This window comes from Scyliorhinus torazame, chromosome 10 (assembly GCF_047496885.1).
Source record: "Scyliorhinus torazame isolate Kashiwa2021f chromosome 10, sScyTor2.1, whole genome shotgun sequence".
Taxonomy (NCBI): Eukaryota; Metazoa; Chordata; class Chondrichthyes; order Carcharhiniformes; family Scyliorhinidae; genus Scyliorhinus; species Scyliorhinus torazame.
The window spans coordinates 1,981,813-2,001,192 of record NC_092716.1 but is presented as its reverse complement, the minus strand read 5'-3'; the positions used below and the strand labels follow the sequence as shown (position 1 = coordinate 2,001,192).

The 19,380-nt window shown below is 53.3% G+C and overlaps 1 protein-coding gene across 1 annotated transcript in view; it reads right to left on the bottom strand.

The window, feature by feature from the left end:
- The window catches only part of galns (galactosamine (N-acetyl)-6-sulfatase), a 142,809-nt gene that overhangs the window by 41,773 nt on the left and 81,656 nt on the right, over window positions 1-19,380 (bottom strand). The window contains exons 10-11 of the mRNA XM_072517730.1: window positions 6,196-6,332; window positions 2,409-2,511 (exon numbers count right to left, since the gene is read on the bottom strand). Of these exons, the coding sequence (XP_072373831.1) occupies window positions 2,409-2,511; window positions 6,196-6,332 (240 nt within the window). The remainder of the gene's footprint in view (window positions 1-2,408; window positions 2,512-6,195; window positions 6,333-19,380) is intronic.

Genomic DNA, 19,380 nt, shown 5'->3' with positions numbered 1-19,380 from the left:
GAGTATGCTTAAAAATGACATAATTGAAGTGGGTTGCAGCCAATGGAGCTCACCCATAGTGATGGTGCCTAAACCAGACCGTACCCAACAGTTGTGTGTGGACTATAGAAAGGTTAATGCAGTTACAAGAACGGATTCTTATCCTATCCCACGTTTGGAGGATTGCATTGAGAAAGTGGGACAATCAGCTTTTATTTCCAAACTGGATTCACTTAAAGGTTACTGCCAGGTACCTTTTATCCGAAAGGGCGAAGGAGATTTCAGCTTTTGTGACTCCAGATGGTATATACCAGTTCAAAGTTATGCCATTTGGCATGAAAAATGCCCCAGCCCCATTTCAACGGTTAACTAACAAAGTTGTTTCAGGATTACCCAACTGTGCAGTACACATCGAGGATCTGGTAATTTTCAGCCAGACATGGACAGAACATGTGAAACATCTGATGGAGTTGTTCGATCGACTTCAGGTGGAGGGTTTGGTGATAAACCTAGCCAAAAGTGAATTTGGAAAAGCCCAAGTTACTTTCCTTGGCCATACAATCGGACAGTGTCGACTGGTCCCACGGGATGTGAAAACAAAAGTTATTGGGGAGTTTCCGATACCCTCGACACGACGGGAAATAATGCGATTTCCTGGTATGAGTGGATTTTACCGGAAATTTGCACCCAATTTTAGCAGTGTGATCGCTCCACTGACGGACTTGCTCTTGAAGCGTAACAAATTCCAATGGACAGCGGAGTGTCAACAGGCATTTGACGGCTTGACGGCTGTGTTAACCACTGCTCCTGTGTTAGCCATCCCAAATTATACGAAAGTATTCAAAGTGGCTGTGGATGTGAGCGATGTGGGCGTAGGTGCGGTGTTTCTACAAGACGACGACGAAGGGCTCGAGCGGCCTGTTGGTTATTTTGCAAAGAAATTGAATTCTCACCAGAAAAAGTATTCGACGATTGAGAAGGAGACTTTGAGTTTGGTGCTGGCTTTGCAACATTTTCATTTATGTGACCAGCAATCCGTCTGACACCGTTATATATATGATCATAATCCGTTGACGTTTTTGGAGCGATTCCGGAATAACAATGCACGGCTGTTTCGCTGGAGTTTATTGTCACAGCCATTTCTTTTAAAAATAGTACATGTGGCAGGACGAGAAAATGTGATAGCCGATGCTTTGTCACAAATGTGATGAATAGGGGCTGTTTAGCACAGGGCTAAATCGCTGGCTTTGAAAGCAGACCAAGGCAGGCCAGCAGCACGGTTCAATTCCCGTAACAGCCTCCCCGAACAGGCGCCGGAATGTGGTGACTAGGGGCTTTTCACAGTAACTTCATTGAAGCCTACTTGTGACAATAAGCGATTTTCATTTCATTTCATTTTTCAATAGAAGCAGTTTCAGTTGGAGGAAGAAGAACGAAAAAAAATATGGACAAATTATTATACCTGTTTGCGTGTGTTGTTTTTTGAAACGAAAAGGTATATTTACTGTGTGCATTTCTCAAAGGATAGTGAAAAGGTGAAAAATGAAACCATCTTGAAGTTGATGGGTTTTTTTTTTCTTGGGGGGAGGTGTCATGTGAGAGTACCTTTAAGAAATGTGTGTTTATAAATGGATATGTATATAAATATCTGTAGAGTGCCTTTAAGAAATGGGTGTTTATTACTGCAGTGATGTCAGAGAGTGAGTGGAGCTGGGCTGTCTGTCAGCTTTTTACTTTCGTTTTTGAGCAGGCTGCAGGGTGTGTTTTAGTTTCGTTTTCAGAGCTGCATAGCTGCAGTCACAGCCAGAAGGCGTATGAATCTCTCTCTGTAATCTAAAGACTGTAAATCGATCCTGGTGATTTAAAACTAATAACAGTAATGACTATAACCTGATGTGCTTCTGTTAAAAGGTGTTTTAGGTCTTATGGATATTAAAAAGGAAAGCTTAAAGATTTACTTAGCGTTGTAGTCTTTGGGAGTCATATTTGAATTAATGGTTGCTAAGATGTTCACTATGTTTTAAAAAGGTTAAATTGAGTTCATAGAATAAACATTGTTTTGCTTTAAAAAATATTTTTCCATTTCTGCTGTCCCACACCTGTACCGTGTGCTGCCCATACCTCAATCCATTAAAAGTTGTGGGTCAGGTGAACTCCATGATACACTTTGGGGTTCTCTAAACCCTGCCCATATCACTTTAACTGAGTTACTCCTAAGTGACTGTAGAGAATATGTTTCGGAGAGATGGGGTAAGGCAATGTATTATACTGAGTATTCCCTTTCTTTCTCTCTGGTTGTATTCACTGTGCCTGGGGTTTATCTCCCTCCCACTCCCGATAAAACATTCCCCACCATTGTTGTCATGTTATCCGCCTGTTTCCCTGTGCGTTCTCTGCTTCCGCTACAGTCTATGGAGCATTGGTCTCACCTGCTGCAGCTCCTCCCAGGAGTTAGTCCATGTCCAGTAATGTGCCTTGTACCCTCCGAACCGCACGGCCATCAGCTCATTCCCTCGGTAGTAAAACACTGGCCTGCACAGTGAGAAAGGAAATTTTACTCTATATCTACTACATCTAACCCCATGCTGTACCTGTCTTGGGAGTGTTTGATGGGGACAGTGTAGAGGGAGTTTTACTCTGTATCTAACCCCGTGCTGTACCTGTCCTGGGAGTGTTTGATGGGGACAGTGTGGCGGGAGCTTTACTCTGTATCTAACCCCGTGCTGTACCTGTCCTGGGATTGTTTGATGGGGACAGTGTAGAGGGAGTTTTATACTGTATCTAACTGCGTGCAGTAACTGTTCTGTGAGAGTTTGATGCGGAACAGTGTAGAGGGAGCTTTACTCTGTATCTAGCCCTGTGCTGTACCTGTCCTGGGAGTGTTTGATGGGGACAGTGTAGAGGGAGCTTTATACTGTATCTAACCCTGTGCTGTACCTGTCCTGGGAGTGTTTGATGGGGACAGTGTAGAGGGGGCTTTATACTGTATCTAACTGCGTGCAGTAACTGTTCTGTGAGAGTTTGATGCGGGACAGTGTAGAGGGAGCTTTACTCTGTATCTAGCCCTGTGCTGTACCTGTCCTGAGAGTGTTTGATGGGGATAGTGTAGAGGGAGCTTTACTCTGTATCTTACCCCATGCTGTACCTGTCCTGAGAGTGTTTGATGGGGACAGTGTAGAGGGAGCTTTACTCTGTATCTTACCCCATGCTGTACCTGTCCTGGGAGTGTTTGATGGGGACAGTGTAGAGGGAGCTTTACTCTGTATCTTACCCCATGCTGTACCTGTCCTGGGAGTGTTTGATGGGGACAGTGTAGAGGAGGCTTTACTCTGTATCGAACCCCGTGCTGTACCTGTCCTGGGAGTGTTTGATGGGGACAGTGTTGAGGGAGCTTTACTCTGTATCTAACCCCGTGCTGTACCTGTCCTGGGAGTGTTTGATGGGGACAGTGTAGAGGGAGCTTTACTCTGTATCTAACCCCGTGCTGTACCTGTCCTGGGAGTGTTTGATGGGGGCAGTGTAGGGAGAGCTTTACTCTGTATCTAACCCCGTGCTGCACCTGTCCTGGGAGTGTTTGATGGGGACAATGTAGAGGGAGCTTTACTCTGTATCTAACCCCGTGCTGTACCTGTCCTGGGAGTGTTTGATGGGGACAGTGTAGAGGGAGCTTTACTCTGTATCTAACCCCGTGCTGTACCTGTCCTGGGAGTGTTTGATGGGGGCAGTGTAGGGAGAGATTTACTCTGTATGTATGTAACTTGTTCTGGGAATGTTTGATTCTGACCTCAGTGTTATAGTGAAAAGGGTTCTCTGTATTTTCGGGCTCTAACAGTTGTGTCCACAATGGGCACCTCTCATTTTTAAGAAGATAAATATCCCACTCTCCTTTCCCTTTCTTTTAATTAACAATTTTATTGAGGTATTTTTGGCATATAAAACAATGACATTGTCTGGTACTGTACAAAAAAGAAAAGCAAATAACGCATAGTACAAACCACGACTCCATTCGCGCAAGGACCTGCCTAAACCACCCCCTACTCTACTATACCCCAGCCCCCCCCCACTGCTGACGGTTAATTTTCCGCGAAGAAGTCAATGACTGGCTGCCAGCTCCGGGCGAACCCCGATAGTGAACCTCTCGAGGCGAACTTAACTTTCTCTAGACTGAGAAAGCTGGCCATGTCCGATAGCCATACTTCGGTTTTCGGGGGCCTTGAGTCCCTCCATGCCAACAGTATTCGTCGCCGGGCTACCAGGGAAGCAAAGGCCAAGACGTCGGCCTCCTTCTCCTCCTGGACTCCCGGGTCCTCCGACACCCCAAAGGTTGCCATTTCAGTTTTCAAAACCCAGGACATGGGGCGAAATTCTCCTGAAACGGCGCGATGTCTGCCGACTGGCGCCCAAAACGGCGCCAATCAGACGGGCATCGCGCCGCACCAAAGGTCCGGAATGCTCCGCATCTTTGGGGGCCGAACCCCAACATTGAGGGGCTAGGCTGACGCCGGAGGAATCTCCGCCCCGCCAGCTGGCGGAAACGGCCTTTGTTGCCCCGCCAGCTGGCGCGGAAATGACATCTCCGGGCGGCGCATGCGCGGGAGCGTCAGCGGCCGCTGACAGTTTCCCGCGCATGCGCAGTGGAGGGAGTCTCTTCCGCCTCCGCCATGGTGGAGACCGTGGCGGAGGCGGAAGGGAAAGAGTGCCCCCACGGCACAGGCCCGCCCGCGGATCAGTGGGCCCCAATCGCGGGCCAGGCCACCGTGGGGGCACTCCCCGGGGTCAGATCGCCCCGCGCCCCCCCCAGGACCCCGGAGGCCGCCCACGCCGCCTTGTCCCGCCGGTAAGAAAGGTGGTTTAATCCACACCGGCAGGACAGGCAATATATCGGCGGGACTTCGGCCCATCCGGGCTGGAGAATCCAGCAGGGGTGCCCGCCAACCGGCGCGGCCCGATTCCCGCCCCCGCCAAATATCCGGTGCTGGAGACTTCGGCAACCGGCGGGGGCGGGATTCACGGCAGCCCCCGGCGATTCTCCAACCCGGTGGGGGGTCGGAGAATGACGCCCATGATGTCCGCGAATCCCTGCCAGTACCCCCTGAGTCTAGGGCACGACTAGAACAGGTGCACGTGATTAGCCGGCCCTCCGGCGCATCTGGCACACTTGTCCTCCAGCCCGAAGAATTCACTCATCTGGGCCACCGTCATGTGGGCCCGGTGCACGACCTTAAACTGGATCAGGCTGAGCCTGGCGCATGTTGCAGTCGTGTTTACTCTGCTCAGGGCTTCTGCCCAAATACCGTCCTCCACCCCCCCCCCCCGAGCTCCTCCTCCCACTTAAGCTTCAGGTCCTCAGTCTGTGTATCCTCTGCTCCTATTAGTTCTTTGTAAATATCTGAGATTCTACCCTCACCCACCTCTCCCTTCGATACTACCCTGTCCTGCCTCCCCTTTGGCGGGAGGCGTGGGAAGGACGGCACAAAATCCCGCAGCTGTAAGTATGTAAAGTCGTTCCCTCCCGCCAGCCCAAACCTCTCCTCCAACGCCCTCACGCTCGGGAAGCTCCCTTCCAAGAACAGATCACCCACCCTCGCAATCCCCACACTCCGCCACAGCCGATACCCACTGTCCATGTTCCCCGGGGCAAATCGGTGATTGCCGCAGATTGGGGTCCACACCGATGCTCTCACTTCCCCTATATGCCTCCTCCACTGGCCCCAGATCCGAAGAGCCGCTACCACTATAGGGCTGGTGGAGTACCTGGCCAGCGATGCGGCAGAGGTGCCGTAACCAAGGCTGCCAAACTGGTGCCCCTGCACGAAGCAGCCTCCATCCGCTCCCAGACTGACCCCGTACCCACCATCCATTTCCTTATCATCGCTATGTTGGCCGCCCAATAGTAGTTACTGATATTCGGCAACGCCAGCCCCCCTTCCCCTCTGTTCCTTTCGAGCATCACCTTCGTCACCGGCGGGGACTTCCCCGCCCAGACAAATCCCAGGATAATTTTATTCAGCCTCTTAAAGAAGGACCTCGGGATGAAAATAGGGAGACACTGAAATATGAACAAAAATCTCGGGAGAATCGTCATCTTAACAGTCTGCACCCTCCCCGCTAGTGACAGCGGGAGCGCATCCCACCTCCGAACCTCCTCCCTCACTCGTTCCACCAGTCGGGACAGGTTGAGCTTACCCACTCGCCTTTCCTGAGCCTAACTTGTACCTGTTGATGATTTTATTCTGCAACAGCACCGGTGAAAGGTCAATCCCATCCAATTGCCGGTCAGTGGGTGGTTGAAGCCCAGCCAGTGTCAGGCTGGTTGTAAACAGATCCATGGCAGTGCCCAGCTGGTGACTGACCTGTAACCACAAACCAAACAAGTCAGTTCCAAGACGCTAGGGTGAAAGTTAATGTCCTTTCTCTAGTGAGTTTGGTGACTGATAATAATAAGGATATTTATCAGGCGGGGATGGTATTGCCTCCTGCCTCCATTCCTTAGTCCATAGCAGGAGGGTCAGTGGAGCCCTCCCTCTTCCTCCCCCTAAATGTCCAGTGAGGGGGGGGAGAGACTCGCCATGTAGGAAGACTAAAAAGTAAACCCTTTTGGAGATGCTTGAGGACTTCCAGGTGGGTCCCTCATTCATAGGCACTCAATGCCTGATTAAGGGACAGTGCATCAGGAAAGTGTGTGTGTGTGTGTATGAGTGTGTGTGTGTGTGCGTGTGAGAGTGTGCGTGTGAGAGTGTGCGTGTGAGAGTGTGCGTGTGAGAGTGTGCGTGTGTGTATGTGTGTGTGTGTGTCTGTGTGAGTGTGTGTTTGTGACTGTGTGTGTGTGTGAGTATGACTGTGTGTGTGTGTGTGTGAGTGTGTGAGAGAGTGTGTGTGAGTGTGTGAGTGTGTGTGGGTGTGTTTGAGTGAGTGTGTGTGTGTGAGTGAGTGCGTGTGTGTGAGTGCGTGCGTGTGTGTGAGTGCGTGCGTGTGTGTGAGTGAGTGTGTGCGAGAGTGTGAGTGTGTGTGTGTGAGAGTGTGTGTGTGTGTGTGTGAGAGTGTGTGTTTGTGACTGCATGTGTGAGTGCGTGTCTGTGAGTGCGTGTCTGTGAGTGCGTGTGTGTGTGTGTGAGAGTGTGTGTGTGTGGGAGAGAGTGTGTGTGAGTGTGAGTATGACTGTGTGCGAGTGCGTGTGTGTGAGTGTGTGCGAGAGTGTGAGTGTGTGTGTGTGAGAGTGTGTGTTTGTGACTGCGTGTGTGAGTGCGTGTCTGTGAGTGTGTGTGTGTGTGTGAGTGTGCGTGTGTGTGAGAGTGTGTGCGTGTGTGTGTGTGTGCGTGTGTGTGAGTGCGTGCGTGTGTGTGAGTGCGTGTGTGCGAGAGTGTGAGTGTGTGTGTGTGAGAGTGTGTGTTTGTGACTGCGTGTGTGAGTGCGTGTCTGTGAGTGCGTGTCTGTGAGTGCGTGTGTGTGTGTGTGTGTGTGTGCGCGAGTGTGTGTGTGTGGGTGTGTGAGAGAGTGTGTTTGTGAGTGTGTGTGAGTGTGAGTATGACTGTGTGTGAGTGCATGTGTGTGAGTGTGTGCGAGAGTGTGTGTGTGAGAGTGTGTTTGTGACTGCGTGTGTGAGTGCGTGTCTGTGAGTGTGTGTGTGAGCGTGTGCGTGTGTGTGAGTGAGTGAGTGAGAGTGTGTGTGTGCGTGAGTGTGTGTGTGTGAGTGCGTGTGTGTGAGTGCGTGTGTGTGCGTGAGTGTGTGTGTGTGTATGAGTGTGAGTGAGAGTGTGTGTTTGTGACTGCGTGTGTGTGAGTGCGTGTGTGTGTGAGTGCGTGTGTGTGTGAGTGTGTGTGTGTCAGTGACTATGTGAGTGTGTGTGTGCGTGCTGTAACTTGGGCCTCCCTGCTTCTGCCATCACTTCCTTGACCAGGGCAGATCCACTGGTGATTCTGGGCTTCAGGGTGGTGTAGTAACGGCTGTAGTCACTGCTCCCCCCGCTGTCAGCTTCCGATAGCCAGCACTCTCGCCCATGTCCCATTTAATTTGGTCGTCCTTCCTGAAAACAGGTGAAGCGGACACTGGCAAAACCCCTGTCACCTGTATTTAAATACTGCCCTGGTTATTGTGTATGAATTAGTTATGTCGGCCTCGGGATGTCCCAAATTCCTTTGCAGCCAATAAAGTATTTTTGTTCTACTGTAAGAAAGCGTGTGCATATGTTTAGATCTGAATGTAGGAGGGTTGATCAGTAAGTTTGTGGATGATACAAAATTGGTGGGTGGTAAATAGTGAGGAGGGTAGCCTTCGATTACAGGATATAGACGGGCTGGTCAGATGGGCAGTGGCAAATGGAATTCACTCTGGATAAGTGTGAGGTGATGCACTTGGGCAGGACAAACAAGGCAACGGAATACAGGATAAACGGCAGGACCCTGGGAAGCACCGAGGATCAGAGAGACCTTGGTGTGCATGTACACCCGTCCCTTAAGGCAGCAGAGCAGGTGGATACAGAAGTTAAAAAGGCATATGGTATACTTGCCTTTATTAGCCAAGGCAGAGAGTTTAAGAGCAGGGAGGTTATGCTGGAACTGTATAAAACAGTTGGTTTGGAACAGCTAGGGTATTGTGTGCAGTTCTGGATATAATAAATGACCGTTGATTTTACTCTTACTAAGCGGTGTGCTGTCTTATTAATCATAACTAGAGCTTGAACCACATGGCGGTATCAGAAAGATACCTGGCGACTCGTGAGCAAAGGTGACAGAATTCGAGTTAATAAAACTAAGGCTAATAAGAGCAACAAATTGGCGACTCCGCCAGCTACTGATTTCCAACCAGAGAAACACACATTAATCCCCACTCTTTGCTTTCTATTAATTAACCAATCCTCTATCCATGCTACTACTTTCCCCTTAATGCCATGCATCTTTATCTTATGCAGCAACCTTTTGTGTGGCACCTTGTCAAAAGCTTTCTGGAAATCCAGATATACCACATCCATTGGCTCTCCGTTATCTACCGCATTGGTAATGTCCTCAAATAATTCCACTAAATTAGTTAGGCACGACCTGCCCTTTATGAACCCATGCTGCGTCTGTCCAATGGGACAATTTCCATCCAGATGCCTCACTATTTCTTCCTTGATGATAGATTCCAGCATCTTCCCTACTACCGAAGTTAAGCTCACTGACCTATAATTACCCGCTTTCTGCCTACCTCCTTTTTTAAACAGTGGTGTCACGTTTGCTAATTTCCAATCCGCCGGGACCACCCCAGAGTCTAGTGAATTTTGGTAAGTTATCACTAGTGCATTTGCAATTTCCCTAGCCATCTCTTTTCGCACTCTGGGATGCATTCCATCAGGGCCAGGAGACTTGTCTACCTTTAGCCCCATTAGCTTGCCCATCACTACCTCCTTAGTGACAACAATCATCTCAAGGTCCTCACCTGTCATAGCCTCATTTCCATCAGTCACTGGCATGTTATTTGTGTCTTCCACTGTGAAGACAGACCCAAAAAACCTGTTCAGCTCCTCAGCCATTTCCTCATCTCCCATTATTAAATCTCCCTTCTCATCCTCTAAAGGACCAATATTTACCTTAGCCACTCTTTTTAGCTTTATATATTTGTAGAAACTTTTACTGTCTGTTTTTATATTCTGAGCAAGTTTACTCTCATAATCTATCTTCCTTTTCTTTATAGCTTTTTTAGTAGCTTTCTGTTGCCCCCTAAAGATTTCCCAGTCCTCTAGTCTCCCACTAATCTTTGCCACTTTGTATGCTTTTTCCTTCAATTTGATACTCTCCCTTATTTCCTCAGATATCCACGGTCGATTTTCCCTCTTTTTACCGTCCTTCCTTTTTGTTGGTATAAATCTTTGCTGCGCACTGTGAAAAATCGCTTGGAAGGTTCTCCACTGTTCCTCAACTGTTTCACCATAAAGCCTTTGCTCCCAGTCTACATTAGCTAGTTCTTCTCTCATCCCATTGTAATCTCCTTTGTTTAAGCACAAATCACTAGTGTTTGATTTTACCTTCTCACCCTCCATCTGTATTTTAAATTCCACCATATTGTGATCGCTCCTTCCGAGAGGATCCCTAACTATGAGATCCTGAATCAATCCTGTCTCATTACACAGGGCCAGATCTAGGACCGCTTGTTCCCTCATAGGTTCCATTACATACTGTTCCAGGAAACTATCACGGATACATTCTATAAACTCCTCCTCAAGGCTGCCTTGACCGGCCTGGTTAAACCAATTGACATGTAGATTAAAATCCCCCATGATAACTGCTGTACCATTTCTACATGCATCAGTTATTTCGTTGTTTATTGCCTGCCCCACCATAATGTTACTATTTGGTGGCCTATAGACTACTCCTATCAGTGACTTTTTCACCTTACTATTCCTGATTTCCAACCAAATGGATTCAACCTTATCCTCCATAGCACCGATGTCATCCCTTACTATTGCCCAGATGTCATCCTTAAATAACAGAGCTACACCATCTCCCTTACCATCCACTCCGTCCTTCCGAATAGTTTGATACCCTTGGATATTTAACTCCCAGTCATGAACATCCTTTAACCATGTTTCAGTAATGGCCACTAAATCATAGTCATTCACGATGATTTGCGCCATCAACTCATTTACCTTATTCCGAATACTACGAGCATTCAGGTAAAGTACACTTATGTTGGCTTTTTTACCTCTGTTCTGAATCTTAACACCTCGATCAGTAACCTCTCCAAAGTTATATTTCCTCTTAACCTTTCTCCTAATTTTCCTTGTCGTTGAACCCACATCTTCCTGTAACAACCTGCCGCGTCGCTTACCATTAATGTTTTTACATAAGCGGGGAGGATATGCAGGAGCGGGTGTGTGTGTGCAAGTAGGGTGTGTGAGTGCGCGCACAGGGGCAGCGCATGTGCACGCGAGCAAGGATTGTGTACACAACAGCAGGGCATCTGTGCGCACGAGAGCTGGGGGCGTGTGTGAGCAGGGTGTGTGTGTGAGCAGGGTGTGTGTGTGAGCAGGGTGTGTGTGTGAGCAGGGTGTGTGTGTGAGCAGGGTGTGTGTGTGAGCAGGGTGTGTGTGTGAGCGAGCAGTGTGTGTGTGAGCAGTGTGTGTGTGTGAGCAGTGGGTGTGTGTGCAGTGGGTGTGTGTGAGCAGGGTGTGTGTGTGAGCAGGGTGTGTGTGAGCAGTGGGTGTGTGTGAGCAGTAGGTGTGTGTGAGCAGGGTGTGTGTGAGCAGGGTGTGTGTGAGGAGTGGGTGTCTGTGTGAGCAGTGGTTGTGTGCGAGCAGTGGGTGTGCGCGCGCATGGGGTATGTGTGAGCAGGGGATGCGTGTGAGCAGTGGTTGTGTGTGTGAGCAGGGTGTGTGTGTGAGCAAGGTGTGTGTGTGAGCAGTGTGTGTGTGAGCAGGGTGTGTGTGAGCAGTGGGTGTGTGTGAGCAGTGTGTGTGTGTGTGAGCAGTGTGTGTGTGTGAGCAGGGGATGTGTGTGAGCAGAGTGTGCGTGTGAGCAGTATGTGTGTGTGAGCTGGGTGTGTGTGAGCAGTGGGTGTGTGAGAGCAGTGGGTGTGTGTGAGCAGTGTGTGTGTGTGAGCAGTGTGTGTGTGTGAGCAGGGTGTGTGTGTGAGCAGGGTGTGTGTGAGCAGGGTGTGTGTGAGCAAGGTGTGTGTGTGAGCAGTGGGCGTGTGTGAGCAGGGTGTGTGAGCAGGGTGTGTGTGTGAGCAGGGCGTGTGTGTGAGCAGGGTGTGTGTGTGAGCAGGGTGTGTATGTGAGCAGTGTGTGTGTGAGCAGGGTGTGTGTGTGAGCAGGGTGTGTGAGCAGGGTGTGTGTGAGCAGGGTGTGTGTGTGAGCATGGTGTGTGTGTGAGCAGGGTGTGTGTGTGAGCAGGGTGTGTGTGTGAGCAGTGTGTGTGTGAGCAGTGTGTGTGTGTGAGCAGGGTGTGTGTGTGAGCAGGGTGTGTGTGTGAGCAGGGTATGTGTGTGAGCAGGGTGTGTGTGAGCAGTGTGTGTGTGGGAGCAGGGTGTGTGTGTGAGCCGGGTGTGCGTGTGAGCAGGGTGTGTGTGAGCAGGGTGTGTGTGAGCAGTGTGTGTGTGTGAGCAGGGTGTGTGTGTGAGCAGGGTGTGTATGTGAGCAGTGTGTGTGTGCGCCGGTAGTGTGTGTGAGCAGGGTGTGTGTGAGCAGGGTGTGTGTGTGAGCAGGGTGTGTGTGAGCAGGGTGTGTGTGAGCAAGGTGTGTGTGTGAGCAGTGGGTGTGTGTGAGCAGGGTGTGTGAGCAGGGTGTGTGTGTGAGCAGGGTGTGTGTGTGAGCAGTGTGTGTGTGAGCAGTGTGTGTGTGAGCAGTGTGTATGTGAGCAGTGTGTATGTGAGCAGGATGCGTGTGTGAGCAGGATGTGTGTGTGAGCAGGATGTGTGTGTGAGCAGTGTGTGTGTGAGCAGTGTGTGTGTGAGCAGTGTGTATGTGAGCAGGATGTGTGTGTGAGCAGGATGTGTGTGTGAGCAGGGTGTGTGTGTGAGCAGGGTGTGTGTGTGAGCAGGGTGTGTGTGTGAGCGAGCAGTGTGTGTGTGAGCAGTGTGTGTGTGTGAGCAGTGGGTGTGTGTGCATTGGGTGTGTGTGAGCAGGGTGTGTGTGTGAGCAGGGTGTGTGTGAGCAGTGGGTGTGTGTGAGCAGTAGGTGTGTGTGAGCAGGGTGTGTGTGAGCAGGGTGTGTGTGAGGAGTGGGTGTCTGTGTGAGCAGTGGTTGTGTGCGAGCAGTGGGTGTGTGCGCGCATGGGGTATGTGTGAGCAGGGGATGCGTGTGAGCAGTGGTTGTGTGTGTGAGCAGGGTGTGTGTGTGAGCAAGGTGTGTGTGTGAGCAGTGTGTGTGTGTGAGCAGGGTGTGTGTGAGCAGTGGGTGTGTGTGAGCAGTGTGTGTGTGTGTGAGCAGTGTGTGTGTGTGAGCAGGGGATGTGTGTGAGCAGAGTGTGCGTGTGAGCAGTATGTGTGTGTGAGCTGGGTGTGTGTGAGCAGTGGGTGTGTGAGAGCAGTGGGTGTGTGTGAGCAGTGTGTGTGTGTGAGCAGTGTGTGTGTGTGAGCAGGGTGTGTGTGTGAGCAGGGTGTGTGTGAGCAGGGTGTGTGTGAGCAAGGTGTGTGTGTGAGCAGTGGGCGTGTGTGAGCAGGGTGTGTGTGAGCAGGGTGTGTGAGCAGGGTGTGTGTGTGAGCAGGGTGTGTGTGTGAGCAGGGTTTGTGTGTGAGCAGGGTGTGTGTGTGAGCAGGGTGTGTATGTGAGCAGTGTGTGTGTGAGCAGGGTGTGTGTGTGAGCAGGGTGTGTGAGCAGGGTGTGTGTGAGCGCAGGGTGTGTGTGAGCGCAGGGTGTGTGTGAGCGCAGGGTGTGTGTGAGCAGTGTGCATGTGAGCAGGATGTGTGTGTGAGCAGGATGTGTGTGTGAGCAGGATGTGTGTGTGAGCAGGGTGTGTGTGTGAGCAGGGTGTGTATGTGAGCAGTGTGTGTGTGAGCAGGGTGTGTGTGTGAGCAGGGTGTGTGAGCAGGGTGTGTGTGAGCGCAGGGTGTGTGTGAGCGCAGGGTGTGTGTGAGCGCAGGGTGTGTGTGAGCAGTGTGCATGTGAGCAGGATGTGTGTGTGAGCAGGATGTGTGTGTGAGCAGGATGTGTGTGTGAGCAGGGTGTGTGTGTGAGCAGGGTGTGTGTGTGAGCAGGGTGTGTGTGTGAGCAGTGGGTGTGTGTGAGCAGGGTGTGTGTGTGAGCAGGGTGTGTGTGAGCAGGGTGTGTGTGAGCAGTGTGTGTGTGTGAGCAGTGTGTGTGTGAGCAGGATGTGTGTGTGAGCACGATGTGTGTGTGAGCAGGGTGTGTGTGTGAGCAGGGTGTGTGTGTGAGCAGGGTGTGTGTGTGAGCAGGGTGTGTGTGTGAGCAGGGTATGTGTGTGAGCAGGGTGTGTGTGAGCAGGGTGTGTGTGTGAGCAGGGTGTGTGTGAGTAGTGTGTGTGTGTGAGCAGGGTGTGTATGTGAGCAGTGTGTGTGTGAGCAGGGTGTGTGTGTGAGCAGTGGGTGCGTGTGAGCAGTGGGTGCGTGTGAGCAGTGGGTGCGTGTGAGCAGTGTGTGTGTGTGACCAGGGTATGTGTGAGCAGGGTGTGTGTGAGCAGGGTGTGTGTGAGTAGTGGGTGTGTGTGAGCAGGGTGTGCGTGTGAGCAGGGTGTGCGTGTGAGCAGGGTGTGCGTGTGAGCAGTGGGTGCGTATGAGCAGTGGGTGCATGTGAGCAGGGTGTGTGTGTGGGCAGGGTGTGTGTGTGAGCAGGGTGTGTGTGTGAGCAGGGGGTGTGTGTGAGCAGGGTGTGTGTGTGAGCAGGGTGTGTGTGAGTAGTGGGTGTGTGTGAGCAGGGTGTGCGTCTGAGCAGATGTGCGGGTGAGCAGTGGGTGCGTGTGAGCAGTGGGTGCATGTGAGCAGTGGGTGCGTGTGAGCAGTGTGTGTGTGTGTGAGCAGGGTGTGTGTGTGAGCAGGGAGTGTGTGTGAGCAGGGTGTGTGTGTGTGAGCAGGGTGTGTGTGTGTGAGAACGGTGTGTGTGTGAGCAGGGGGTGTGTGTGAACAGGGGGTGTGTGTGAGCAGGGTGTGTGTGAGCAGGGTGTGTGTGAGCAGGGTGTGTGTGTGAGCAGTGGCTGTGTGTGGGCAGTGGGTGTGTGTGTGAGCAGTGGGTGTGTGTGTGAGCAGTGGGCGTGTGAGCAGGGTGTGCGTGTGAGCAGGGTGTGTGTGAGCAGGGTGTGTGTGAGTAGTGGGTGTGTGTGAGCAGGGTGTGTGTGAGAGCAGGGTGTGTGTGTGAGCAGTGTGTGTGTGAGAGCAGGGTGTGTATGAGCAGGGTGTGTGTGTGAGCAGGGTGTGTGTGTGAGCAGGGTGTGTGTGTGAGCAGGGTGTGTGTGTGAGCAGGGTGTGTGCGTGAGCAGGGTGTGCGTGAGTAGTGGGTGTGCATGAACAGGGTGTGTGTGTGAGCAGGGTGTGTGTGTGAGCAGGGTGTGTGTGTGAGCAGGGTGTGTGTGTGAGCAGGGTGTGTGTGTGAGCAGGGTGTGCGTGAGCAGGGTGTGTGTGAGCGCAGGGTGTGTGTGAGCAGGGTGTGTGTGTGAGCAGGGTGTGTGTGAGCACAGGGTGTGTGTGTGAGCAGGGTGTGTGTGAGCAGTGTGTGTGTGTGAGCAGGGTGTGTGTGAGCGCAGGGTGTGTGTGAGCAGGGTGTGTGTGTGAGCAGGGTGTGTGTGTGAGCAGGGTGTGTGTGTGAGCAGGGTGTGTGTGTGAGCAGGGAGTGCGTGAGCAGGGTGTGTGTGAGCGCAGGGTGTGTGTGAGCGCAGGGTGTGTGTGAGCGCAGGGTGTGTGTGAGCACAGGGTGTGTGTGAGCGCAGGGTGTGTGTGAGCAGGGTGTGTGTGTGAGCAGGGTGTGTGTGAGCAGTGGGTGTGTGTGAGCAGGGTGTGTGTGAGCAGGGTGTGTGTGAGCAGGGTGTGTGTGAGCAGGGAGTGTGTGAGCAGGGTGTGTGCGTGAGCAGGGTGTGTGTGAGCGCAGGGTGAGTGTGAGCGCCGGGTGTGTGTGAGCAGGGTGTGTGTGTGAGCAGGGTGTGTGTGAGCGCAGGGTGTGTGTGAGCAGGGTGTGTGTGTGAGCAGGGTGTGTGTGTGAGCAGGGTGTGTGTGAGCAGTGGGTGTGAGAGAGAGCAGGGTGTGTGAGAGAGCAGGGTGTGTGTGTGAGCAGGGTGTGTGTGAGCAGTGGGTGTGTGTGAGCAGGGTGTGTGTGAGCAGGGTGTGTGTGAGCAGGGAGTGTGTGAGCAGGGTGTGTGCGTGAGCAGGGTGTGTGTGAGCGCAGGGTGTGTGTGAGCGCCGGGTGTGTGTGAGCAGGGTGTGTGTGTGAGCAGGGTGTGTGTGAGCGCAGGGTGTGTGTGAGCAGGGTGTGTGTGTGAGCAGGGTGTGTGTGTGAGCAGGGTGTGTGTGAGCAGTGGGTGTGAGAGAGAGCAGGGTGTGTGAGAGAGCAGGGTGTGTGTGTGAGCTTGGTGTGTGTGTGAGCAGGGTGTGTGTGTGAGCAGGGTGTGTGTGAGCAGGGTGTGTGTGAGCAGGGTGTGTGTGAGCGCAGGGTGTGTGTGTGAGCAGGGTGTGTGTGAGCAGGGTGTGCGTGTGAGCAGGGTGTGTGTGGGCATGGTGTGTGAGAGAGCAGGGTGTGTGTGTGTGAGCAGGGTGTGTGTGAGCAGGGTGTGTGTGAGCAGGGTGTGCGTGTGAGCAGGGTGTGCGTGTGAGCAGGGTGTGTGAGGGAGCAGGGTGTGTGAGGGAGCAGGGTGTGTGAGAGAGCAGGGTGTGTGAGAGAGCAGGGCGTGTGAGCGCAGGGTGTGTGTGTGAGCAGGGTGTGTGTGAGCAGGGTGTGTGTGAGCAGGGTGTGTGTGAGCGCAGGGTGTGTGTGAGCGCCGGGTGTGTGTGAGCAGGGTGTGTGTGTGAGCAGGGTGTGTGTGAGCGCATGGTGTGTGTGAGCAGGGTGTGTGTGTGAGCAGGGTGTGAGTGAGCAGTGGGTGTGAGAGAGAGCAGGGTGTGTGAGAGAGCAGGGTGTGTGTGTGAGCAGGGTGTGTGTGTGAGCAGGGTGTGTGTGTGAGCAGGGTGTGTGTGTGAGCAGGGTGTGTGTGAGCAGGGTGTGTGTGAGCGCAGGGTGTGTGTGTGAGCAGGGTGTGTGTGAGCAGGGTGTGTGTGAGCAGGGTGTGTGTGAGCAGGGTGTGCGTGTGAGCAGGGTGTGTGTGAGCAGGGTGTGTGAGAGAGCAGGGTGTGTGTGTGAGCAGGGTGTGTGTGAGCAGGGTGTGTGTGAGCAGGGTGTGCGTGTGAGCAGGGTGTGCGTGTGAGCAGGGTGTGCGTGTGAGCAGGGCGTGTGAGGGAGCAGGGTGTGTGAGAGAGCAGGGTGTGTGAGAGAGCAGGGCGTGTGAGCGCAGGGTGTGTGTGTGAGCAGGGTGTGTGTGAGCAGGGTGTGTGTGAGCAGGGTGTGTGTGAGCAGGGTGTGTGAGAGAGCAGGGTGTGTGTGAGCAGGGTGTGTGTGAGAGCAGGGTGTGTGTGAGCAGGGTGTGTGTGAGCAGGGTGTGTGAGCAGTGTGTGTGTGAGCAGTGTGTGTGTGTGTGAGCAGGGTAATTGTGAGCAGGGTGTGTGTGTGAGCAGGGTGTGTGTGAGCAGGGTGTGTGTGTGAGCAGGGTGTGTGTGAGCACAGGGTGTGTGTGTGAGCAGGGTGTGTGTGAGCAGTGTGTGTGTGTGAGCAGGGTGTGTGTGAGCAGGGTGTGTGTGTGAGCAGGGTGTGTGTGTGAGCAGGGTGTGTGTGTGAGCAGGGTGTGTGTGTGAGCAGGGAGTGCGTGAGCAGGGTGTGTGTGAGCGCAGGGTGTGTGTGAGCGCAGGGTGTGTGTGAGCGCAGGGTGTGTGTGAGCAGGGTGTGTGTGTGAGCAGGGTGTGTGTGAGCAGTGGGTGTGTGTGAGCAGGGTGTGTGTGAGCAGAGTGTGTGTGAGCAGGGTGTGTGTGAGCAGGGAGTGTGTGAGCAGGGTGTGTGCGTGAGCAGGGTGTGTGTGAGCGCAGGGTGTGTGTGAGCGCCGGGTGTGTGTGAGCAGGGTGTGTGTGTGAGCAGGGTGTGTGTGAGCGCAGGGTGTGTGTGAGCAGGGTGTGTGTGTGAGCAGGGTGTGTGTGTGAGCAGGGTGTGTGTGAGCAGTGGGTGTGAGAGAGAGCAGGGTGTGTGAGAGAGCAGGGTGTGTGTGTGAGCTTGGTGTGTGTGTGAGCAGGGTGTGTGTGTGAGCAGGGTGTGTGTGAGCAGGGTGTGTGTGAGCAGGGTGTGTGTGAGCGCAGGGTGTGTGTGTGAGCAGGGTGTGTGTGAGCAGGGTGTGCGTGTGAGCAGGATGTGTGTGGGCAGGGTGTGTGAGAGAGCAGGGTGTGTGTGTGTGAGCAGGGTGTGTGTGAGCAGGGTGTGTGTGAGCAGGGTGTGCGTGTGAGCAGGGTGTGCGTGTGAGCAGGGTGTGTGAGGGAGCAGGGTGTGTGAGGGAGCAGGGTGTGTGAGAGAGCAGGGTGTGTGAGAGAGCAGGGCGTGTGAGCGCAGGGTGTGTGTGTGAGCAGGGTGTGTGTGAGCAGGGTGTGTGTGAGCAGGGTGTGTGTGAGCACAGGGTGTGTGTGAGCGCCGGGTGTGTGTGAGCAGGGTGTGTGTGTGAGCAGGGTGTGTGTGAGCGCAGGGTGTGTGTGAGCAGTGGGTGTGAGAGAGAGCAGGGTGTGTGAGAGAGCAGGGTGTGTGTGTGAGCAGGGTGTGTGTGTGAGCAGGGTGTGTGTGAGCAGGGTGTGTGTGAGCAGGGTGTGTGTGAGCAGGGTGTGTGTGTGAGCAGGGTGTGTGTGAGCAGGGTGTGTGTGAGCAGGGTGTGTGTGAGCAGGGTGTGCGTGTGAGCAGGGTGTGTGTGAGCAGGGTGTGTGAGAGAGCAGGGTGTGTGTGTGAGCAGGGTGTGTGTGAGCAGGGTGTGTGTGAGCAGGGTGTGCGTGTGAGCAGGGTGTGCGTGTGAGCAGGGTGTGCGTGTGAGCAGGGTGTGCGTGTGAGCAGGGTGTGTGAGGGAGCAGGGTGTGTGAGAGAGCAGGGTGTGTGAGAGAGCAGGGCGTGTGAGCGCAGGGTGTGTGTGTGAGCAGGGTGTGTGTGAGCAGGGTGTGTGTGAGCAGGGTGTGTGTGAGCAGGGTGTGTGAGAGAGCAGGGTGAGTGTGAGCAGGGTGTGTGTGAGAGCAGGGTGTGTGTGAGCAGGGTGTGTGTGAGCAGGGTGTGTGAGCAGTGTGTGTGTGAGCAGTGTGTGTGTGTGAGCAGGGTAATTGTGAGCAGGGTGTGCGTGTGAGCAGGGTGTGTGTGAGCAGGGTGTGTGAGAGAGCAGGGTTTGTGTGTGAGCAGGGTGTGTGTGAGCAGGGTGTGTGTGAGCAGGGTGTGCGTGTGAGCAGGGTGTGCGTGTGAGCAGGGTGTGCGTGTGAGCAGGGTGTGTGAGGGAGCAGGGTGTGTGAGAGAGCAGGGTGTGTGAGAGAGCAGGGCGTGTGAGCGCAGGGTGTGTGTGTGAGCAGGGTGTGTGTGAGCAGGGTGTGTGTGAGCAGGGTGTGTGTGAGCAGGGTGTGTGAGAGAGCAGGGTGTGTGTGAGCAGGGTGTGTGTGAGAGCAGGGTGTGTGTGAGCAGGGTGTGTGTGAGCAGGGTGTGTGTGAGCAGGGTGTGTGAGCAGTGTGTGTGTGAGCAGTGTGTGTGTGTGAGCAGGGTAATTGTGAGCAGGGTGTGCGTGTGAGCAGGGTGTGTGTGAGCAGGGTGTGTGAGAGAGCAGGGTGTGTGTGTGAGCAGGGTGTGTGTGTGAGCAGGGTGTGTGTGAGCAGGGTGTGTGTGAGCAGGGTGTGCGTGTGAGCAGGGTGTGCGTGTGAGCAGGGTGTGCGTGTGAGCAGGGTGTGCGTGTGAGCAG